Source organism: Gavia stellata, chromosome 32 (genome assembly GCF_030936135.1).
Source record: "Gavia stellata isolate bGavSte3 chromosome 32, bGavSte3.hap2, whole genome shotgun sequence".
Classification (NCBI taxonomy): Eukaryota; Metazoa; Chordata; class Aves; order Gaviiformes; family Gaviidae; genus Gavia; species Gavia stellata.
The window spans coordinates 2,075,652-2,100,750 of NC_082625.1; the positions used below are offsets into that span (position 1 = coordinate 2,075,652).

The window sequence follows — 25,099 nt, forward strand, 5'->3', positions numbered from 1 at the left end:
TCCATGGAAACCTCGCCTGTGTCCCCAGGAAACGCTATGCCAAGCCTGGTAAACTTGGTGCAAGACTTTATGGGTACCGGTTATTTACAGTAGCAGTGCTTGGAGGCTGCTACGGAGGTACTGAAGCTGTATTTAATATGCATGTCTAAACAACTGTGCAGTTTCTCTGAGTACCAAAAGTTTTTTATATTTAGGAGTTTTATTTCTCTAACTTCTGTTCCGATGACTGAACTCCGGGGTATTTATAGACGCTTGAAACAGTCTGTCATGCCAGTTACTGACAACGTTGAGATTTAATTGGTGGTGTTTCTGCTAAAGTAATGCAGCCCTTCAGTGAACTTTAAAAATTTATACACCTTTTAAGTACGAAAAGGTGTGTGTTTAGCTTTGGTGCTCTGCATAAGGGGAATTTAATTTTTTTTCAAGAATCTGAACTCAGCTGTAAATAATTTCTTAATTTTTTGTGGTGGCACAACAAAACTCTCAAAAGGGCTTGAATTAAGTAGGCATTGAAGTTTAGCACATTTCTCCTTGCGCATATTTTACCTTGTGATATTAGTCTCACTAATAGTACTCTAACTAAACGTAGCAGGAAAGACATGATTGTTATCGTAAGTTAAGAAGAAAAATACAAACCTTTTTGTTCTGGGAAATAAAGAAAGGAGCAATTTCCAGGTTTTTTACTTTGTTTACAATTAAACTTCCCAGAAGGCTCAGCATGAAAGCTTAGATAAAAATCTGCAACTGAAGTTTGGCAAAATTAGAAGCGAGTGACAAAGAAAACTTTTAAGGGTGCATGATTTGTTGTTATTAGATGAGCAAACAGCTTTGCATGTAATAAAGAAGCTAAAAAGACTGCAAACGCTCTCCCTTCCCTTTGTAGAGCACCTTGAGAGGATCTACACCTAACTTTTCCTGTAAATCTGCTTAAGTTTTAAAAATGCCTCTTCTCTTACTTAATCTTCTCCTCGAAGGAAATGTGCAAAATTAATCAGAACAGCTTAAAACGCTCCACTGCCCTCAGCTGCTGTGCTCTCCTTGGAGTGGGTTTCACATGGATCTGATATGGACCCAGGCATTGTCGGGTTAACCAAAAGAAAACCTGTTCTAAAATTATGCAGTTCCTTATAATAATAAAAAATACCTATTTTTAAATGATGCAGTTCCTTATAATCATAAAAAATACCTATTTTTAGATGATGCAGTTTCTTATAATAATAAAAAATACCTATTTTTAGATGATGCAGTTCCTTATAAAAATTAAAAATAAATATTTAACACACTTAATTATTATATTTGAGCCCTTAACTTCCAGAGAAGTTTTTGGCGAAAGAGCTGCCAGTCACCTGTAATCACAGTCCAGGTTGAACGGAGAAGGAGTGAAGCGTTGCTGTTGAAAGAGCGAAGCGTTGAGCCCTGCGCAGTGTGAGCAGCGCCGGGGCGTTGCGGGTAGAAGGAGGATGTTGGCAACGCAGAGCTGACCTCTCCTTCTCTCGTTTTCAGCTGTTTAATTAATTGCACTGTCGAGTAAAGGGCAAAGGTAGAGCTTTGAAGAAAGCGAGATCCAGTTCAGTTGGGGCAGATAGAAAGAGGTCTTTGTCCCTTTGTTATTATTTTTACTGGGTATGACAAGGAGCTGGCAGCTGCGTAACCATCTGGTTTTAAGTGTAGTACTCGTATATGTCACGATTGTGCCCCACTTTAAGGAACTGACGGCAGGGCTTTAAGTGCTTTCTAGTGAGCCTCCTATCAATTGGGCTTGAAAAGATAATCTCAGTAATTTAACAAGTCCTCAGATTCAGATGATGACATTAAAACATACTTGTTTAGCTATTTGTTTTTTGGAATACGCTTTCTTCCACTGCACCTTAATTCCCCAATTTGTTGCCTTCCTATTTTGCTTCCTAATAAATGTTGCTATGGAGAAGATTTCCCATTAATTTTTGAGGTTGGTAGTTTTTGTATGTAGCACAAGTGTCGGAGTGTGATTTAAAGCAGTGTCCAGTGATATGAGATTTTAATAGTGTGACTTTTCTGTGTAAATACCCCTCTCGCGAGAAAGAAAAACTTAAGTACTTGATGATTGGGGGAAGCAGGGCATAAAATAAGAGTTTAAAACAAACTGCTGCTTCCTTAATTTAATTCTCTAGAAGCCTCCTGACCTGTTGAATCTCATTATTTGTGGGGCTTTTGAATTACTGTGTCCATGTCTTTTTTACCTATTCCCGGTGTTAGTCTAATGAATGCTGTCAAGGATACTCTCAGCTTCTAATACACAGAAAACAACTTTCATGTTTAATACTCTAATTAACCAGAGAAGGGAATTGGCCAGGAATAAAACAGGGGGTCAGCAAGGTGGCAGCTCTGTCAGCCAGGTGCCGAAAGGAGGATGTCAGTGGTTCTAGCCCAAAATAAAACCGCTATTTCAGTGACAGGGGACAAAACCTCCTGCATGGATCCTGGTCTGGATCGGATCTCACAGGAGTTTTTCTAAACTGGGGACTGTAAATGATCTTTGCCTTGGGATGCATTTCTCTATAGCAACGCTAGTCTTGTTAATTACTTTTCCAGTGCAATAATCTCTGTAATAATCAGAATTTCGATAGTAGTAACTAGGTTGTAATAAGCAGAGCGTTATTCTGCTTTGAGATGCTAAAGTGGGACTGCCTGGATATTCCTTTAGAGCAGCATCTGTTCATTACTTTTTCATAATGAACTGGATTTTCTTGGATAGTTTTGTAAGTTTATATGGAGTCTAGAGCATTTTGCTTGTTTCAGCGTGCGTGTAAATGAGAATTTAAGAGCTCGAGTACCAGCGCATTACAAATGGTGGTAGTTGGAGTGCATAACTTTACAAGAAAGGCTGAAGATGCTTCTATTTCGGTAAAAGCATGTGCAGAATTAGAGATTAGGTTGGGTCAAATTTGCAGGTGCTTACTGCGGGGGGGGACCTGAGATAGGGGGAGCAGGGAAAGAACTTAACTGAGGGGAAAAAAACCAAGCTTCAGGTGCCAAATACATGTACGTTCATGCAGCTTTCTTAAATATGACTGTTAGGAACAAAACGTCTTAACTTTACGTGATTGGAAAATATGACGTTTTCCCCCGTTTCTTGGGATGAACTTGTGCTGGTATTAATAGAGGAAGGTGAAATTGCCGTTCAGAATGAGCTGTACACAGATGAATATTACTTGAAAGAAAAAAAACAGAAGTCACATCTGTACTGAGCTATTTTTAAGTGTCTATGGTTACTGGTGTAATACTCGGCACCAAAATTAGGGCTCCCTCAAAGCAGTTACCATGCTGATTTGGTGGCTTGAGAAATCTTCTGTTTCAGCTAAAAATAATTCCTAGATAACGGCCGGTTTGCATACGCTACACTTTTCAGTACTGGAACGAGCACCATTTAACGCTGAAGTGACTCTCGCTCCTGTCTCATTTTACGTCCTTTGAAGAAGCTGCAGAAACTCTACAAAAATGCCAAAGTCGGGGCTCTCAGAGCAGCTGTTTTTCACAACGGTAAATGAGGAGCTAGAAGCAAGTTATTTTAGCGTGTGAATATGTGATTTGGTTACATCCTCCGGGTTTTATTTTACAAACCCGTTGCGTGCAGCACAACTCGCTCCCCCCACGCACGGCACTAGAAGCTGAACAGACCCGTTGCATTTACCTTCTTGCCCCGTTCCCAGCAAATTAACTAGCGGGTGAATGGTGCCAACTGTAAAATACCCACAATCTACTGTTTACATAACTTTGACTTTGTGCATATTCTCAGCTCGCTTGTAAAGCAGAAGAGAATTTTATTCGTTCTGGATGGGTGGGGGCAGAGGGTGCCGGGACAGATTAAGGGCTCAAGGCTGCCGGCACACGTTTGGCAGGGGAGATAACAGGGTTCAGCTGCTGCTGCCGGAGGGTCAGCGCTGCCCGCTGGCACCCGCATCACCACCAAATCTGCTCTGAGTATTTTTAGATCCGGATCCTGGGACTGTGCAAGGGGATAACTTGTCCTTCTGTATCACTCAAGGCTGGGTTTCCTGGCTTGCCGTTTCGAAAGAAGGGAGGTCTGTTTTCAGGGCTAGCTGGAGGATAGCTGGTCTTCACGGAGAGTAAACGGAAAATGCTGCAGTGGCTCAGCTCGATGCAGGTCACACAAGCGTTTCTTGCTGGTTCTGAGAACATCCCTGTGGTTTAGCAAAGTGGCACAGATGCACTGGGTTTCCAGGCTGCTGTAGGCATCTGAGGTCAAAGGGAAACCACCTAGAAACCCTTCTGTACCAGCAGCAGTCTTTTATGGAGCACAGTCATATGTGGATGCCACAAGTTGGTTTGCTAGGCATATATATTTTGTGCGTATATGTGGCAATCTGGGTAAATATAAATCTGTGTGGTAGAGTGTAGCCTAAAATAGGTTGAAGCTGATGTTCCTTCTGTCTCCTTTTCTGGAAGCCATCTTAATTATCAAATATTGATGTGATAGTAGAGCTGAGATGCTGAGATTTATGTTGGATCTTGAACACCGAGGGGAAACAGTTTTGCTTTTGAAAAATGAATGGCCGGGGGAGAAAAACAATGCAGATCACTGTAGAGTTGTCTGCGGAGCACGCTTAATGCTTGATTAAATATTTAATTTAGCAGCAGTGTCACACTCTACCGTGAGCCATGAAATCTCGTTATGGAATTATAATCTCTTAAAAAAGAATAAGCGTGCTACCTAGTGACCTGGGTTGTACTATGTTTAGTGCTGGATCACTGATTCTAAAGAAACAAGTCTCAAGTGCTTTAAATTGAATATAAACAGTGGTAGCAAGCCTGTTTTGAGCCTGAATCAATAGAATTGGGTCAGATTCCTAGAACAAGATACTGTGGGCTCCGCTTTGAAAGGCAGCGAGCTGCCAGCTCAGCCCTCTGTTCTGTTACAGACATAGCTGTCTTTTTAGCTGTTCTTTACGTCTGTCTACCTCTGTTACCTTGTTTTTTCAGTGCATATAGTTTTGCTAACTTGAATCCTTCTTGTAGCTGCGTGCTCTTCAAAGTCTCCTATGCAGTAATCCATATGCTTTACTGGTAGTGGGTTGCAAAACGGCCATAAAGCACAGTGACTGCAGAAAAATTGAATTTTGTGTTAGTGTGGGCTACCCAAGTGACCAATATTTTTCTCCTTCCAAACAGCACATCGCAATTCCAAGGCCTGATCGACCTACGGAAGTGCGGACTTTCACATTTTATCTTTCAAATATTGGCAAGGACAGCCCCCAAGGGAGTTTTGACTGTATCCAGCAGTATGTATCTAGGTGAGTGGTGCAGCAAAAGGAGATCTAGCCTCTTTTTTTGCATCTTATTTTCTGTAGAATCTTTTCCCTAACAACATGAACAAAACTTAATGTGTTGTTTCTTTTTAGAGTCTTTCTAATCTGTTTGCGTGTGTATATTTGGGTAAGGAGGCGCTCACAGAAGAATCTGTTTACCTCTCGGCTTCTTTGTGTCCCCTCTTATTATGTAGATAATGCAACCTCAGTTACTCACCAGTGACAGAGATGTGCCCGTTTGCAGTGTTGGGAGTATCTTTTCCATTGCATTTCTTTTGCAGCAATGGCAATATCCATCTGGATTGCCTTGGAAGCATACAGGATAAAATCACCGTGTGTGCTACTGATGATTCCTACCAGAAGGCGAGGCAAAGCATGGCACAGGCAGAGGAGGAGACTCGCAGCCGGAGCGCTATAGTCATTAAACCTGGGGGCAGATACGTAGGTAAGCAGCAACGTGATTTGGGGGTGTCTTCACTAGCTTCTGAAGTTGAATGCTGACCTTTGCTTGACCGTGAAAGTCTTTAACAAGTATCTGGTAGTTTCTTATGGGTGTCTGATTTATCAGGGTGCTGCTCTCCTTGTGTTGTGACTTCTTCATGGCTTCCATCTTCACCCTAGAACATGTGTGGTGGTGTTCGCGTGTCCTCTGAGGATTGTCTGTCTGCAGTCACATCACCCTCCGGCATTATTTCATATTTGTCATGTGATGATGCTGAGACCATACTGCTGATCCATCAGAAGTGTCTGCTCCTAGCGAAGTCAGCTAAAATGTACCACCACCGCTGTTGTCACGCATCTGGTGTGTGCCTGCACTTGAGAACCATAACGTGCAACATCTAGGATGCAGATAGCAGAGCGCTTGTGGTAATAAACAAAGAGACTAAAGCAGCGCTGCTGACTGCAGCCTTAAACAAACCATCTTATTGTGACAATGAAAGGAGAATCTTAAGGGAGGAAATAAAACTGTGGCAAATATCAGTGGGCTCCAGAAGGAGCCTGCAGAGATCTAGCTTTGGGCTCGGGTCCCTGCTTAACCTCAGTCTGGTCACAAACTTAGGGCACAAATGTTAACCAGAAAGCAGAGTTTTGGGTTTTTTGAGCCAGCTGTTTTTTCTGCAGCCCATGTGATCTGTAGCCAGTCTCTTCTCAGAGGATGTCTGTGATGAGAATGGTGAGTTGCAAAATGTAGAACTGACCCTGACTCATTGTTTTATCAGCCAAGTGCTCAAAGCTGAGAAATAAGATAGTAATCAGGAAGGAAACACATTGATTTCCTGTAGACTAGAAGATTATTTTGTTTAGCTTATATTTGAGAACATTACAGTAAGTGGATGAAGTTGTTAGGCTTGTGAGGGAGAAGATTCTCAAAGCAAATTGCTTCCCGGAAAGATAGAGCCAAACTTTTTGATTTAAAAATACTCTTGCTAAAACGTTTACCGCTCTGAAATGGAGGTACAACCACGTAAAATGCAGTGGAGCGAAGTGCATGCTGCATATATAAGATGTCCGTGTTTAAGATGGGAGGAAAGCACCGGTCCAAGAAGGAAGAGCCTGGGCAAGGACAGTCCTCTTGTGGGCTACGCACGTACCTGGTGTGCCAGCACCATCAGCTGATTCACTTGCAGGCTAGTCTGGAGGGAGAAGGCTGGCTCTCACATTTCCATGAGAACACGGAGCTCAGCACTTCAACGTCAGTGGAGTCATTCCAGGCAGCTCAGATGTGGAAGAATTTATGTGAAATGTTGAAATAGGAGATCAACAGAACAGTATAGGTGTGCACTAACACTTGAACGAATATATATGTAAATAGATAGCTGATACGTCTGTAGGGGGATGTGTGTGCTTATATATACGCTAAATGTGTGTGTATATACACCTATATATATGCACATGTATAAATATTTTAGAAGACTTCGTGTTCTGGCTTAACTTATTTTTTTTCTTTTCCTATCATTGTGCATTTTGGCTCCAGCCTTAGTGGAAATGTCCCAGTGCGTTTTTGCTGTTCAGGACCTGGCAAGAGTTAAGGGAGTTCTAGAAAACTGACAAATCTTGTCTTGTCCCATTTCTGGAAATGAAGTCCAGTTGACCTCTGAAACATGGGATGTTTAATGTGTGAATTGTTGTTTTTCTCCCCCTCGTCTTAACTCAGCACTGCCGACGATGGGTCGTACTTGCATCAGCATGGCACGTAATAAAAAGCCAGGAAATGGGGACTCAGTTATGCAATCTACATTTCAGTAAAATAAACACAGCAGACAATCACCAGTATCTTCACATGACTCAGTTGAAAACATTGCTTCCTAGCAGTGGAGAATTGCCATGCTGAAATAAACCTCTGAAATTCTTGCAGTAAATGCTGGATGGCGTTTGTCCTAGTGAAGGTCACTTTCTTAAACCAAAGTGATTATTGATTGTATCTCCATGTTTGAGACCTTGGGACCTACGAATTTTCTTTTTCCATTTGCTGGTTTTGCCTTTGGTAGCAGGAACCTGGCTTTGTGACCTGTTTCTGTATTCAAAATAGTAAAACTCTTTGATTTGCGCTTTAGTAAGTGGTGTGGGACTTGTGTGAGGGTTCTAGTTAAAGCTGTTTTTCAATAGGAATGGGAAAAATGAATTCTTGTATAATGCTGTCAGAAACCAAGAACCACATTTGGGAGGGAGTTGAGGAAACTGCCTCTGAGGGCTCAAGATGAACTTTGAGACAGCTTTATGTTCTCACGTATACGCAAATGTAATTGGAGGGCGAAGCAGTTATTACTACAGTGTAGAGGGGTTGTTCTATTAGAATAGACAGCGCACTAATGAATAGGCTAATGTATCAGTGTTAGACCCCATTCATGTGGCTGTGTTTGGCAGGGGGAAGGGAGGTGGACCCAGCCCCATAAAGTTCCTATTGTTCTAAAAGCAGAAACATCTGCTGGAGTAGCGTTTCTGCTGAGATCAGCAGCAGGGAGCCGCTCGTTGACCAGTTCTGGTCTTTCCACTCCATATTTCGACTCTTCTACATAATAATGCAGAATTTTCTTCTCATAGGGAGGGAAAAAAATGGTTGGATTAACCGTGGGGATACATGCACTTGGGATAAGTGAAAAGCTGGCAAACAAAGAGAGCTTTATGTAAGCTTGTGGCCAGTAATACTCAGGTTTCCAGAGCTTGGTGTTGCTGTTTACTTGTTACAAGCTTGTCATGAATCATAAAACTCATGGGATACTCATTCCGGCGGCGTATTGGAACGGATGGGGTGTGCTGGTTGTGTTTGTCCTTCGTTGTCATCTTCTGGCGCTTCAGATGGTGTGATGAACTCCATATACGTGTTGACAGACCACTGGCCTTTGCAAGGTGACTGCTGCAGTTCACTATTCTCATCTCATTTTAGGCAAAAAGGTTCAGGTGCGTAAACCTGCACCAGGAGCTTCCGATGCTGTTCCCTCCAGGAAGCGCCCAACGCCAGTCAACCTTGCCAGTGCAATAAAGAGAGGCAATAGTGCGATTTCTCAGAGACCCTTCAAAGATAGGGTTGTGCACTTACTGGCACTAAAGCCTTATAAGAAACCTGAACTTATTCTCAGATTGCAGAAGGATGGACTTTCTCAGCAGGACAAGGATTTGCTGGACAACCTTCTGCAACAGGTTTGTACTCTGATGAAGGCAACAATTTAGGTAAAGGGAAATGTCTTCTCAGAACGGTAGTACCTTCTGTATCAGTCTGAACGTAACGTGTGTATCTCAAAGCTGCAGCTGCGTGTTTCTTTAAAGGCCGTGTCCGACAGAAGTTTGCCATTCACATTGCTGTTTTGCTAGAGATAGCAGAAGGGTCTCATGTATACGCCTCGGTTTAGCTGTATGCAGCTAAGCTGTATGACTTCGGTTCACCAGATCAGTCACTTCAAGAGGAACACTTTTGGTTGGTCATGGGGAGAATTATCTAACAGAGGATCTACGAACTGTTTGATTTGTTATAACCTACAAATCTATTCTATATATTTTTATTATCGTGGACATAAAGGAACACGTTCTGTATTGATACATGTAATGTTTCCTGTGTGAAGGAAAAAAATGTGTCCCTCTCCACTAAGCTTTGCATCTTCTCGGGTTAGGTGTGAAGATCATGCAGCTTCTTGCAAAGCATATTATTTGTATGTCAAGTGTGAAAGCCATCTCCGAGCTGAATCAGTTCTTAACACTTTGAGTCATGTTGAAGGTGCCATTTTAGGAATTGCAGTAAATACCTTTATTGCTCTCTCCATGCAAAACACATCATGGATATTTATTTAAATGCTGCAGCTGCCCTCTTCTGTATTGGATTTTTTTTTTTACTCCTCCTTTCCATAGCTGAAAAGAATGAGACAGTGAGGAGTTAGTTTGCTCAAGGGCACAGGGCAGGTCATACTGAAAATGGAGTTATTGCTGGCACGACTTGCTCCTTCCCTAGATTTTAATCCTGTAGCCCTTAATTTTCCAGCAGTGCTAGAATTCTTTTGCGCAGCCTTTTGAATGCTATAAATAGGTTTAATACTAGAAATACTGATTCTGACAATCACCTTTCATTGATGCTCTCACAAACCCCTAGCAGGCAAGTGGTGTGTTCGGCAGTGTCCGCAGTGTCAGCCTGATGGGGCTAAATGCTGATTTGGCTGTAAATGTATTGCTCGTAAACTTAATCTCCTTTCAGCGCTACCAGGGCTCCCATCCGCAAGCAGACACAGATAAGCTAAAAATTACAGGCTGCATTAAAGCTACATGTCTAAATACGTCTAGGTGTGGGTTTCATTGTGCTCTTGCATCTCTCATAGGACTCTGTGTTCCTGCTGGCCTTTTTGCCTCATTTTGCAAGGTTTCTATTTTTGGGAGGCCTGGGGTGGAGCTTGCAGAGTCCCACACCAGCAAAACAAGGAGGTAGCAGCTCTCAGCCTCTGCGCAGAGAAAAATCTGAGTTGTTCGTCTGTCTGGGCTGTAAGCCTTGCCGAGCAGCGTGTCTCCCGCTGTAGAAAGAGGCAGTAACCGGAGAGATTCTCGGAGAGTTTTGGAAAAGAACCTGGCTTTGCTTTTGTCTCTTGGGCATGTTTACTGGGATATCTAAATGTAAAACACAGATCAAATTCTTCTTGTATTTTGGCTCAGGATTTTGGAAAGCTGACAGAACTGAAAGGAAAAACAAAGTGTTCGTCATGTAAACTGATAACTGTGCTTTTTATTTTTCACTTATCAGGAGAACTTTGCTGTATTAGTTCTGCACCTTTTTGCTTTTAAATTCATAGATTTTTAATATTAGAATGTCATAGTCTCCCTAAAGCAAAAGCAGAGGAATTAACAGTTAATTCAAGACTTACCACTCCTTCACTTGCTTTTCTGAGGTTATCTCACTGCTGCGTAGACATTCATAAGCACAGCCGTCTCCTGAACGGAGCGAGCAATGGAGAACACTAATCCTTAAACAGATGCACGATATCTCCACTGTCTGAATAAAAGCATCTTCCACGTTCCAAGTGTAATACAGTCGTCAGACTGAGCGGCTAAAGCAGTGAATTTGGGATACGGTTGCAGGCTTTGCCAGTTGGTCAGCCTGGCTGTGGGCATAGCATTTGGCACCTCTGCCTCCGTATCTGCATTATAAAAACAAATTTAAGGCTTTGCTTTTCTTCTGAACTTGCAGTGCTCTACAGTCACCTGAGAAGGGTTCGCTAAGACGCTATCTGTGAAAGCTTAATTAGGGCTTTTTGGTTTGTGCTAACAGTGTATTTTTCAGATGTGTAACCAGCAGCAAGAAGTTAAATTTTCAGTCAAGCTGTGGAAAGACTGATTAAAGCGGGATAACTCTGAACAAGTTGTTTCCATTCTAATACAATTCTGCTGGTTCCAGCAGTGTTTCCTATCCGTGTAGGCACCGTGCAGAGTTTTGTGGGGAAACTACACGTGATAGAATTGGATAAAATGGCACAAAGCTTCTCATGCAAGTGTACTGAGCTAACTGCAGCACATGATTTAGGTGCAATGCTGTATTGTAAAACCCTGGGTTATAAGCTGGTAATCACAGGTTTCGTTCTTGCCCTGAAGTAGTCCTGAAAAGTTCTCCTCCATGAAATCCAGCAGATGATCCTAATGCTCCCAACTGCACAGTGTAATCTGCAAGCTCCCTAATGCATTATATCTGCAAGGCATTCTCTTCACTGCTCCTTGAGAAAGTAGCTTTCTGTCGCCTGTTTTACTGGCTTGTTAGTGAGAAATTATCTTCTGGCAATTGTTAACTAAGCTATCGCCGCAAGAGTTCCTCTATCAGCTAATAAACCGCACCATTTTAGCTATCGGACAGGTGTGATAAGTGAACTGCCTGTTCCCATTAGGGCTTATTTCCAGGTATTTCCATAAACTGATGTTGTACCGTTCCAGACTATCCAAGCTGAATAATCTGTTTCGATATCACTTGTTTCCCAGTAAACTGGATATACCTTGGAAACTCGTAACAAATTTGCAATGACAAGGCAAAAGGAAAGGCACAGTTTGATTAAATGATCTAAATAATGAGGAAATGAAGTATAAAGTCTCTCCTTGTTCTCTGATGTTGCTAACTGCCGCTAAGTCTGCTGAGATTTTGCCTGCATCTTAGATCTCTTTTGTTAGAACAAGTGAGAAAATTAAACCCTAACAGTTTTTTGCAAATTACTTTTGTTTCAGGTGGCAAATTTGAGTGCCAAGGACAGCACTTTCACACTGAAAGACTGTGTATACAAGGAAGTGCAGAAGGACTGGCCTGGCTACTCTGAAGGAGATCAGCAGTTGTTGAAGAGGATACTTGTTCGGTAATTATTCCATCTTCTCTGTAATATCATCTGGAGCTTGAAAATATTGGCCCAGGTCAGTTGCTATAAATCAGGGTAACTGAAGTCAGTAGAATGATGGTAAGTTGAGTGTTTGACTTTTTTTAAAATAAAGTACATCTGTTTATCATCCAGGCAGCTGTAGAAGTTGACTAAACTTGAATATCAAAGTGCAGGTACTCTTCAGATGGTCCTAGGTTGCCTTGAAATCATTATACTAAAAGCTACGGGGGGAAAAAACCTGGATGGGGAACAAAAGCTGTTACAGTTCAAAGTTAACGGTGGTTTAAAATCCTGGGAGATGAACGGCTTAAGGCAAATGTGTCCAGCTCAACTCTCCATTGAAACTCTCCTTTCCTTTTTCCATATCTTCTTGTACATGGCTTCCTGTGCAGACCGCCGTGTTTGTTCAAGGCAGGGAGAGAGACGTTACCGTGCAGCCACGTCCCCTCGCGGTGTTGCTCAGCAGCTTCTCTGCTCTGTTCCTGTGGATGTCCCTATTCCTCTCAAGCTGTTTGTTTTGGAGACTTTGCTGCTTGTTTTCTGTAGTGTTATTTGGATGTTTGTTTACTGTGGTTTCCTTGTGTTGCAAATTCTGTTAGTATCACAGTCGCCCTGCAAGATTAAGATTTGATGGAAGTAAAGGATGCATGAAAAAGCACGAGGCAGTTCTGTAGAGATAAGTCCCCTAAAACACGTGATGGTTGTCCTGCTGCCCATACGTACAGTGTAATCCTCACTGTCCAAGGGATACCTGTTCTCATGTTCCTTCCTGAAAATGGCCCTTAACAGAGTTAGTTGAGACGATAGCTTTGTCTCTTTGGTTGCTAAAGATTTTTTTCCTCTACAGATATTTTTCCGTAGGTGAAGCCTCCAAGCTCGGAAGCTCTTGGCTGGCAGGCAGCAGGGAAAGAGAATGTATCTCCCAGGTTTCTAAAGGAGAATTCTGCTCTGAGTGTTTGTACTTCCCCCTCTGGGTTTTCAGGGTGTTTGTACTGACTTGGTACAGATTTTGCAATGCAGACGGAGATTTTACTTGACTTGTTATTGAGATTTATTTTACTGCATTTTTGGTTAAGATTAAGTAGAGCGTGCTCTGTTTGAACACTTTCCATGATTTGAAAGCACAATTGGCTTGGAGATGAGACTTTGTTAAACCAACAGAAACTTGTGCTTAAAGTGCTTTGGCGTGCTAAAGAAAAATCAAACTCGTTTAAATGGCCTTGATGTTGAATTATAATTAAATGGAAAAATACAACTGCCATGCAATCTTTATGGCTTTCAAAAAAGTTAATTTCTCCCTGTAGAAAGCGATGTTTACTGCTTTTTCTAGAATTGTGGCATTCAGTTATGCGAAGGTCTAAAAATAGACCTTGGAAAGGATGTATTCAACTGTACAAACAAAGACCCGCTCAGCCAATGCAGGTAATGAGGCTACAAAATGGAAAAAACATGTAGGGTTGAAGACAGTAGAAAAACATTCACAAAAAGGGCACAGGCACCAGACGTAGGACTTTACGTAGCTGGCTGCGGTAGTCTGCATGGTTGCCTAGATCCAGCCAATTGTTGAATGTCCTCTCGGTTTTCAGGTCCGGTTGCTTCTTGGTGGTTCATCGGCTGCAATAACTAGCACATCTGCAAATATTAGAACTATATCTAACGGTGCCCACGTTAGACTAACTCATTTTTTCTCGTGTTTGTGTTTTCCAGCCTTCTTTCACCATTGTAGTGAAATGTTTTTCCGCTGTTACAAGAGCCGCTGAATTGAAAGTAGTCGTCTTTCATGCACTTTTTTTTTAAATCCATAATTAACATGTTAGGAGATGTGACAAGGTTGCTCAGTCTAGTCAAACGGCTTCCAAAAAGCCACTTTCACTGCAGTGTTTATGGAATATCACTGTTCCCCTTCCTGTTTTCACAGTCTCGAAGTACTTTTCTTGAGTTGATCCGTGGCAGTTGAGATTGTTCTAAATAAAATTAAACAAAGCAGCAACTGAAGGCGTAACAGCGGTGAAACTGCAGGTGTCTGAACGTTGCTGCAGTGCGGCCAAAGGTTCAAGCTCAGGTTAAAAGAAAATCTTGTAAAGTCGTGGGCTCTATCTCTGAAATAATCTTCCCAATGTTTGAAAAATACATGTGCGCTTTAAAGCTGATTATAGCCTCTTGTGGAAGAATTTAGACGTTGGTTATTTAGGCTGTACAGCTGGTGACAAAATGACTGCAGAGCTAGTTTATTAAAACCTTTAACCTTGAATTTTTTTTTCAGCTTGACAGCTGCGACTTGATGCAACAGTAGTTTTTCCTGGGTGATTAATATACGGGCAATCTGGCTGGTGTCAGAGGAGTAGGGCAAAGCTGGTGCGCTGTGAAACTTTACTCCGAGATGTAGAGAGCCCCTTGGGCGGTGGGGCGTGGAGATACCCGGCGTGAATGTGAATTAACGCGCTTACGTGATTAGAATGACTTGCATTGTACTTTTTTTGCTACAAGAGGTTTCTATTGTTTGTCGAATACCGCAGATATGGTATTTGAGTAGCGCTATTCTGCATGATGCAACTTAAAAGTCTTATAATGAAGCCCTACATGTAAATCCTAGTGGACCAATAATACCATAACGGTTCCTGTTATAATCCTGCTTTTCCTGGACCCAGAGGGGCTTGCTTCTGAAAGAGGACTGCTGTTCCTGTAAAATGTTGTTTTAATGCTGCTAATGAGTGGGAGAACTTACTCCTCAACATCTGAACTTGAGTTTCGGCCCCATGCTTGCTTTCTGAATTTTCTCATGAAGTCAGTTTTAACTGGGTGAGGCAAACTCAGCAGAAATTCTTTTCAATACTGTCTTGCTTATTAAGCTGTATTTCAAGCAGTAACTAGAATATATATCCCATACACTTTAAAGTTCAATGCCAGCTTTTACTAATCTGTATATGGATCATTTTTCTAAGGTTGTAATTTATTTGTTGTAATACCTACATTACCAGGTCAAGAGAAAAGAGTTAAAACTGTCAGAAAAGAAGTTCCATCCTCAGTAGGGAATCCTCTCGTGTGTCTGATAGCTCAGCCTGCCTCTTCCCTCCCTGCCACAACACCGGCAGCGCCAGTCCAAGGTGTTAGCTCCATTCACAGAGAATTACAAAAATGACAGGAAGGCAAGAAAGACATAAGCAATTACCGTATTTTGTTGATTGATATTTTCCTGTAGTAGTTTCTTCTTTCTCGATTTTGTCCGAGGGCGAAACTGTAAGTGCCTGAACGAGCTACTTTCATGGCATCTTCAAGCAGTCAGAATTTGAGCCCACAAAAAGGCTCTTTGCTCTGCAGGAAGATTTGAAATACCGTCTGTTGGCTTGTCAAGCACGGGATTTGAACAGCCCTAAATTTTGTTTTTCAGGAAACTCTGTCAGCCACAGAACAGTAGCGGTTTTCAAGGAGAAGCGCCTTCCCTGAGTCCACCGAAAGACAATGTGAACTCCAGCTCTCCTCCTCAGGTAGGTGATCCCTCTCCAAGGGTGCTGGGTCTGGTTAGCACAGAGACAGCAATTGGCTCTGTCTGCTCTTGATGGAGTTGGTTGCTGGACGTAGGTCCAGGCTGAGCTGTTCAGCCTGTCTGCACACTCTAATCACCTGCTGCTGGAGGCTGTTAGGTCAATAGGTTGTTGGGGGTTTTTTTCCATTTTATTAAGTTAGAGTGTAATTCTGGGTTTCCTCAGCATCTGTTTCTCCTCTGGATGTGGTTCAGTGACGGCCTATGGGGAGGATCTCTGACAGTGTGTCTTAGGTTTAGTTTTAAGGGCTAAATTTTTTTCACAGTGCCAACATCCCTCTTGGAGTTCCTGGGAGAATGAGCTTGTGTTTTACTCATTACTAATAATTGACTGGAACGAAGCAGTAATAAGTAGCTCCCAAACACAGTTGAGTTATTAAAAACCTTGACCTTTTGCAACCTAATTGCCGTGACAGATCAGGGGCAGGTTGGTCTGCTCTTTGATTTGTTGAGCTGCCAGAGCATGGGGACGTGAAAAGTACGTTTTTGACTGTTTTTCCATGGTAATAAATTGCGATGGAGCTGCATTTGCTTGTGTGTTAAGCAGAGTCTGTCCCCGCTCATCTCGGTATCTCTTAGCACAGGCATTTCTTGCTAGCATTGTGAAATGCCGGCTTCCCTTCTCTGCTGTGGGTCAGCCCAGACAAGTTGAGTATTTATTCTCCTCCTGCCAATGGAATGTGTAATGCCTACTTGTCTGGACAGACGCACTGAGGATTAGTGGCAAAGAATATTAGCAGGTAAAGAAATTATGTGCTTTCTGGCAGTGAGAGGGAGGCAGTTCTCTACTGAGAACAAGAACTGTGCAACTTGTTTGCCAGGTAGCTAATTCCAAATCCTCTCCTCCTCTGCTGTGGGCATGTTCCTGGTGAATGAAGAATGATCCCCTTCGTTGGAGTTAGCTTGGAAAGACACAGTGCTGTTGAGAGGCTGGTCTCGTGTCTGTCTTAACCTGATTCTGAAAAAATGCAGGTTGAAAAATCATCTCGCTTCTGGCTGTACATATTTTGAAAGACACAAAGGTCTGTAAGGGATGGTTTTGGTCTCTTGAGACGATGACCCAGTCGAAACTTTGGGTGGTTGATTGGTTTGGATCTAGAAAAGACTAGTGAAACAGGGGCAACCGAACATGGAATATAAATGTTTCCAGCGGTGCTTCTAACATGGGTTGTGTCAGACAGCAAACCACAGGCAGCTTTTTATTGTAAGCCATCATTTTTTTGATACTCTATAGCTGTAGTTTCTATTTAGAGAAGGGATGCCCGCTAATGGTTGCGGTCCCAGCAGAGGACTGAGATTTGGTAGTCTGGAATGCAAAATAATTTGGGAAAATTCAGTTGTGGAATAAAGGCGAAGAAAAAAGGTTGGTCTGGTAATTCTAAGGAAGCATGGCAGAGCAGGTATCGCATGTGTATACCACCTCATAACCAAAGAGGTAAAGTTGGTGAAGCTGGTATTTCTTGGCTTTAGAGAAAGGCGAGTAAAAGACGGCAGTGCTTAGATCTGTCGCTTGTTGTGAGACCTGTAGTCAAAGTGAATGGCCCCTCCTTTTGGGAGATGGACACTGCTTGTGTTCTGCTGGGAAGGCAGTCAGTGATGTTGCAAAGCTGGTTCGACGTGCTGTCCTTGCCCCTTGAGCAGCTCCTCTTCGTAATTACCTTGACAGGTGGAAAGGATTCGGGCCACCAAGCAGTGTCCTTGAGGCCCCTGGAGTTAGCAAAGAAAAATAATAACTGGGGGGGAAAAGGGGCGAATTGGCGGCTCCCTGACAAAGCAGCCGTGCATCCAGCTGCGCTTCTGTGACAGAACAAAATTTCCGTTTGCAAACACATCGCAGTCCTGCCTGAGACATAAAGAAAACAATGAAATATCCAAAAGAAATAACCAGAACTATCGCTTGTTTTCCTCTGGGCACTAAATAATCTTTCCTCAGAGTTTCTGCAGCCCTGTGCTGCCAGGCAGGCACACACCGCTGCACTGATGGCTGTCCAAGGTAATTTTGGCTGGCTCAGGCTGGGCTGAGCCCCACAGCCGTAGTTCTGGCTCTGCGTCGAGCTTTTCTTCCTGCTGACTGACGGATGGGTTCTTCCATGGTGCAGCTAACCCGTAGCCTGTGGGCAGCTGCTTACTGGGAGGTATGGGCACACAGAGCTTTTCCAAGCTCTGCCTGTGACTGTCCAGGTAGGGCTGCTGGGGACAGTTGGGAGAACCTCTACACGTATTTAAAGAAGGGGTATTCAGGTCACGCTGGCCTGTGTGACGTGGCTTTTAAAACTGCTGCAAATGTCCTCTTTTGCCTTAGATTCTGATAACTTAACTGTTAACACTTTCTCATGTCTTCTGGGAAATGCTTCTTTCTTGAGAAGAGGAAGGAGTGGTATTGCAAGGGTAAAGTTGTTGACCGCAGGGTTGGCAAAATCAGTTGGGAATAAAATGCAGAACTTGTGAATCCCTCCCTGCTCTGGAGGTCTGAGCACATCTTTCCTTCACAGGGACTTTGAGGTGCTCTAAATGTCATGCCACGACCAGGAGAGAGAACAGATGTTTTCATGGTTGTTTGCGTTCTCTGCTAAGTGACAGGGACAGGGCAGGACAGGGTTTTACTTCTAAAGGGCTGGATTTGCAATAAGGTGCAGTGAGAGCAGGCTGGGTTGCGTGGCCTGAGTGTGAATGGTGCGGGAGATCAATAATTGCTGATGTGACGGTGGGTTTCTTTAAGATCTCCCACCGAGCCGTGGGCTCCAGAGCAGCTGTCGGGATTGTTGGGAAGTGGCTTGGGATGGATCAGCTTTTGTAGGACCTGGTGGTCCTGGAGCCTGTGTCCAGGACCAGCCTCTGGGCTGGGACACTTGCTGGCAGCTCTCATTTATAGCAGAGCTCTTTCTCTGGGGATACTCCCTTGTTCTCTGGTATCGCACCACCACCTAGTGGTAACAGGATCCAAAATTCTGGCCTCAGGGCTTCAAGATTTTTTTTTTGTTATTATTTTTCCTCCCCAGAAACGATCCCAGCCTCTGGAGTTTATCGATCCCCTGGCCAACAAAAAGCCCAGGATCTCGCATTTGGCTCACAGAACTCAGCCCACTTTCAACGGGAAACTGAATTCCTCCAACGGGAAGGACGCTCCTACCCCTGCCCCTGCCCTGCCACCGGCTCTCCCGGAGTCGGTGAGCTCCAGCTCCAACCTCCCGGTGCTGGAGCTGCCGAGGCCTCACGATCCCCTTTCGGATGTCAGCAATGACCTCACTCACAACGGCAGAGACTGTGAGAACCCGGAGACGGCTGACAGATTGACTCATCCTTTGTCAACAGACTGTCCCCAAACGAGCAAGCACAATTGCAGCTCGTATGTAAAAACCAAGAAAAAATCCAAAAAGCACAAAGACAAGGAAAAGGAGAGAAAGGAGAAGAAAAATGAAGAGAAATGCAAAGAGGAGAAGCAGGACTGTGAAGTAATAAAAAATGCTGACTTAGTTAGTGTTCCCCAGGAACAGGTCACAGGTATGTACAGTCCGAGAGGTCCTCCTGTATGGCTTGTGCTAAGATAATATTGGTGTCAGCTGGGTATGATTTCTGCTCTGAATCCACTTGAGGAAAGAGGTTGCGTGTCCACTTGCAGAGACTGTGTGGTTAACGAAATAATATCGCTGTCCCTACCTACAAATCAACAAATGCGCTTCCTCTCAAAAGAGGATATCAGGTTTTTCCTGTTTAACCTTTCATGCTGTTTGGAACTGCCTCAGACGGTGTCATGTTTCTCCTTGTTAAATTAAAAGCCGTATTAATATATGGGGATGAAAGGCAGACATCAAGATCTGTTGGAAAAAGCAGTGCTGCTTGATTACTTACAGCTCTCTTGCTTGTGTTTGGTATTGTGATGACTGTTGTATTGATTTTTAACTCTGTAATGAAAAGTTAGTCACAAAAGCTTTTAATATCGGATACAAAAGAAATGATAGATAAGTCTTGTGAAAATGCTGTTAGAGCAGTACACAACCAGCTCTTTCAAGCTGAAAGAGCTTCCCTGTTGTCTCCCACTATTAGTCTGAATTTATTTTCTCGGGGACTAACACAACCGTGCATCTGTTGCCCGTTGAGATGCGATGAAAATGTTTTCCATCAAACCAGTATGTTTCTCAGTCAGTTCTACATAGTCTCAGAAGTTAGAGCAGAGGATATATGTTGGCTAATCCCTTGCGTTCCCTTGCCAGTGCCTGCAGCTTTCCTGTTTTCTGCTGTTTCATTAGGCTCTCTTACAATTCCCCGGAGCGGCAGGACTTCCCCTGCAGCCTCTAGGAATATTGCAGTCCCGATCAGTTGTTTAATTTCTTTTTGCATCCATCTTGTTTTCCTTTGCCCTGTTACTACTTTCTGACACAGAGTTCCTCTTCATGCTTGGTGCATGAAAATCATCCGATTTCGGCTCCAAAAGGACAGTAACTTGTAAACAGGAACTAATTTGTGGAATTCCTGGGGAAGGAGAGCTTCGTAGGACATTGGGGTTAATATGCTATTAGCTCTCACCTTCCCCACAGTCTTTGTAGCACCTACAAAATGCATTCTGATTGCTCAACAGTGTTTCTTTTAATGACAGTCCATAGTTCTGATCATTGTGTGGCACTGCAGAACCGCACTCGTCAGATACTACTTCTACTTTGATCTTACTTTTGTAGTTTTTTCTGTGAATGTTGTTTTTCTTCCCCATGTACCTTGTGTCTTGAATGGTAGTGGATAGATAAACACCCATTCTCTCTCTAGACCTATATTTTTGTCAGTGTTTCTTATAAATACCAAAATACCCTGAATTCTTTCTTTGTGAAGTTGCTGACCCTTTACCACCTTTTCTGCTTCGCTTTAAAAACAGTTTAATGACTGGCATTTTGTTAATTAGTAGGAGTCGGGTTTTGTTCCTGCTGCACCGCTGATGTATGCGAGGTAACGAATCCGAGCTGGACTTGGGAGTAATCATAAACAGGATGTGGTCAGTGGCTGCTTGGATCTCGTACAGCCAGCTCGCGTCTGAATTGGGATCTTTTCCTTCTGTGCCTTACTTCATGCGGATGGCGTGGGCCTAATCCTGCTCCTTTTGTCTGCAGCAAATGGCTGGCAGCCTTTCCTAAGTCCCCCTTGGGCCAGGGGCTGCAGGGAAGCGGGGTTTCTCCGGGGAGGTTTGTTCCAGAGGCAGTGGAGGGACCTTTGGGGTCCTTTCAGCAGTCAGTAGGTGGCACTCACAGGCAAAATAAACCTTCTTTTCTCCTCCACGATTTCCCTTACCCACATTCTGCATCTTTCAGGTCAGGTAAGGACGAAAGCAGAATTGTCTGCAAACGTCTGCAGTAGGAATTTGAGACTGGGGTGCTCATAATGACACAAGTTTTCTGCTGTTCTTCCGTTCTGCTCGGGAAAGCCTTTCTGTGGAAATTCAGAGAAAAATAGATTTTTTTAAAAAGCTATAATTAGGTTATTGCTTTTACATGCCTGTTTGTTCCTTGAGCATTTCATGCTCCCTGCAGTTTAACTGGGAGAATAACCATAAAGTAATGTAGGTGAGCGTAGGGATGGGTGAGGCTTGGGGCTCCCACGTACCTTTCCTGCGCATCTGGGGAAATTGTGCAACAAGGCACTGCTTGCTCTAAGTAACAAATTTGGAAAGAAGAAATACTTTTTTGCAAAAAAGGTGAAATCCTTTGCAGCCTTCTCTGTTTGCCTCTTATTTTGCTGCCTTCTCATTTGACTTTCTGATTAGGGCTTTCAGTATAATACACAGTTTGAGAAATACCCCGTTTCAACCCTACATCCAACTGCTTTCTTCCTCCAAATTAGCAATGCTGTGTTTAGGTTGAGGATGGGGTCTGTTTCAGGCTCACGTTCAGAATCCCGTTCCTCCTAAGGTCTTTGGTCCCTTCTTTGAACTCCTAAATATTCTTAGTTGAGCCTTGCTTGATTCATGTTTCTTCAACTTCATAGAGCAGAGAGCACTTGGATTTGTCTACAGGGCAGTAGAGCTGTGTGAAGGAAAAGCTGCATGCCTTATAAACCTCTCTGTTGTACCCTATAGGAGTCTGGAGTATTAATAGTAGGAATCTATATAGTGTAGAACCAGGAGAAAAGAACGCGCACCTTGCTCAGCTCTCTGTTCTGCACATCTGGACTCATAAATTGGTTTTGCATTTCAGCAGTGGTGATACCGGTGTTGTCCCTCGCTGCAGGCAGTATTTATAAACCCATTAAATTAAGTTTTTTTGCTCAGTGCATTGGCTAATGTTGATACTGTTCTGCTGACAGACAAATGTTAGAGAAACCTTGACGTTTCACCCACCTTACGGTGGATCTTCTTTCTTTGTCAGTTTGAAGCAAAACAGTAGTCCTTTAGAATTCGATAAACTTTATATTGCAAGTAAGTTTATGAATTTGAAGTTTAATTGCGTAGAGCTTTCAAGTTTAAGGATGTCTGTAAACAAGTCTTTGTTTTTTCAGGTTTAAATGGAACATGCAATAATTCTAGTGTACCAACATCAACTTCAGAAATGCCAGATTATTTATTGTAAGTATATTTATCAGTTGCTTCATCAATTTGGGATCATGTTTCAAGCTAAAAATCACAATGTAGTGGGGATTTTTGTTGGACTTCATTGTTACTCAGTATAACTTTGTAAGGCGGGTTTAAAAAAAAGAAAGAGTAAATCCAACTTTGCAGATAGTTCCTGAGACTAAACTTGGCATCAGATCTGTTCTTTACCTCCTCGTGGAGTTCGAGGTTATCTTCCTATAAACCAATTCTTAAAGTGCTTCAAGAAACATTGCATACCTTGAAGGGGTTTGAAAGGATTAAACATCTCCATGTTACAGTTGGAAGCTTTGAGAGGAAGTGATCTGCTTTAATGTTATGGAAGACAGGGCAAGAAAGGATTTTGAGAGGTTAGCTAATTCTTCCCCTGTGCAGAGCCAAGATCATCTACATACACCAGTGAAATATTCTTCATGGGGAGGTTGTAACCCGTGGGTTAGGATGTGAGTTGTTTCACCTCTTGGACTTTTTAATCAGATCCCCTTGAGGTTAATTAAACAATATACTTGTCTGCTGAAGCACAAAAATCCCTGTGCATACAGCCAAAAATCTGCATACAGCCAAAAATCTGCATACAGCCAAAAATCTGCATACAGCCAAAAATCTGCATACAGCCAAACCTGTTACAAACAAAGCTCTACGATAGCGAAGAAGCGTAGCTGTGGGTGATATTCCCTGAGCACATCTCAGCCTGGGGTTTTAATGCCATCAGATCTGGTTTAGCTGTGCTGTGATCGCTCAGGGGGAAGAGATGGAGGAGGAGGAGAAGGCAGCGACTCTTGGCTCTGCAGGAGCAGTCACTGGAGTTGACTGGAGGATATATAGGGTTCTTGTATAGTTACAAAACTGTGGTTTGCTAGGCTGTATGAACCATACAAACCGCTTCGAGTTGGCATTTCTAGTACCATTCAGAAGAGTGCCGATGGCTGGGTGGTATTTTTTTTTTCTTACAACAGATGTGCTGATCCCTCCTATAGAGGGGTATTACAGCTCCTCAGTCCATCTCCAAAGAAATACTGTATGGTTTATGAACTCCTGGAAGGTCTGTTGTCTCACCTTTTGGTACGATCTGACTGTTTTGATGGTCGGCTCCTTAAATTAAAAGAGCTGTCACTCATGTTTTGATCATGGAGGTATATGTTTCATACCGGTGAGGACAACTTCCTTATCTCATAGCGTATCCTGTGTAGATGTGCATGTATACCAACCCCTAGCAAGGAGTCAGTTCTTGAAGGCTAGAGCACATTCAGGTTAACGGAGTGAAAGTTTTCCCTTAATTTGATACCTAAGTTAGTTTATACGTGTTCATGCACTGAGCTGGCACTGCTGCAGACAGAGTAAGGTGGCAAATTAGAGTCATCACCTACAGAAAGATGAGTTTTACCATCAGAGAGGGCTGGCTGCTGGGCTTTCTGCAAAATGTCAGGTTTAATGGCTTTTTGTTGAGCTGAATAACTTTCAGAGGGCCTCAAAGGCGCATCTGTTAAACATGAGCTCTTGTGTTCAATTCACGTTGGGCATCTTCAGAAGGTAGTGGAAATATAGTCAGTCTATTCAACGTGGTTTCTTGTCATGCGCTTGCCACATAATCGTACTGTGAGCATTTTGCAACGATAGCTGAATGCTTTTTGTGTTCCTTTAAAGGCTCTTAACACTGGAAGCATCGTATTCCTGCTGTTCCAAGGTCTGGCACAGATGCAGAACTCCATGTTCTGCGGGACAGCAGGAGTTAGAAAAGCTGTAGCAGTGCTATCTGAATGTCCTCCTACACCCCCAGCTGCTCCCAGGCTTTGCTGTACCTGCATATTCCACCCTATCTGGCATAGATAGGAAATTTTGGAAGCAAACGCTGTCTGGTTTTACGCGGAGGTCAAGGCAATAATTCTGACAGTTACCTCTGTGCTACTGTAATGCAAATCATAAGAGACTGTATTTGTTTTGAAATGCAGCCACCTGGTAGACTTATCATCCTGGTTTTGGCATTGCAGTATTCGCGCTGTCTGGAGAGAAGGCTTACTAAACCGATTAACTAAATTATTCTCTCTTCAGAAAATACGCAGCCATTTCCTCTTCGGAGCAGCGTCAGAGTTACAAAAATGACTTCAATGCAGAATACAATGAGTACAGAGACTTGCACGCCCGGATAGAGAGGATAACTCGACGGTTTACGCAGTTAGATGCCAAGCTGAAGCAGCTTTTGCAGGGCTCTGAAGAATATAAGGTAGAAACAGAAATACATCTTTTGAAAAGCTAATTCTGCAACTCGTTTTAGTCGCTCTGTATGCGGGGCTGTTTGGGGTGGGTTGGTGTCTGAAACATACTGCCCGGAGCCCAGAACTGGTGGATGCAGAACGTGCACACAGCTGACAGCTTTGTAGACTGTTCTTAAAACAGCTCTGTGTTCTTTCGTTTTCAAGCTGGAGCACACATCATGGTACTTGTTGACAAGGAAAGGCCTCAGTGAGACAATTGGCGTCTTTAGCCAAAAGCTGCTGGAAGCTATTAGTGTATCCCAGCCAGAAAACTCATAGTCGCACATATGGTAGCGTATCGGGGCTGGAAGGGGAGTTAGTACGGGGTCATCTGTTTCTCTGGAATCTTTGATCTTAATAATGTAGCATTATTCGACTTGTCAGACTGATTTTAAAAGAACTTTAACTATTCGTTATCTTGAGAAAGTAAGTCTCATTGAGTATAATAAACAGATTTTTACAGAGCACCTATTGTACTAAGTACTGTTTCCTCCCTCAAACATTCTTCCCCTCTCTTTGAGAAATTCAGTGAGGGATCACTAAATTATTTTTGTATCTTGGGGGAAAAAATTAGTCTGAGGTGTGGAGGAAATGTCAATTATCCT

General features: G+C 43.0%; 1 protein-coding gene across 1 annotated transcript in view; it reads left to right on the forward strand.

The window, feature by feature from the left end:
- Nucleotides 1-25,099, forward strand: part of ELL (elongation factor for RNA polymerase II) — a 53,349-nt gene that overhangs the window by 26,582 nt on the left and 1,668 nt on the right. Inside the window, exons 3-10 of the mRNA XM_059831970.1 lie at nt 5,170-5,291; nt 5,588-5,751; nt 8,692-8,945; nt 11,988-12,112; nt 15,522-15,618; nt 18,674-19,175; nt 22,152-22,218; nt 24,292-24,463. Of these exons, the coding sequence (XP_059687953.1) occupies nt 5,170-5,291; nt 5,588-5,751; nt 8,692-8,945; nt 11,988-12,112; nt 15,522-15,618; nt 18,674-19,175; nt 22,152-22,218; nt 24,292-24,463 (1,503 nt within the window). The remainder of the gene's footprint in view (nt 1-5,169; nt 5,292-5,587; nt 5,752-8,691; nt 8,946-11,987; nt 12,113-15,521; nt 15,619-18,673; nt 19,176-22,151; nt 22,219-24,291; nt 24,464-25,099) is intronic.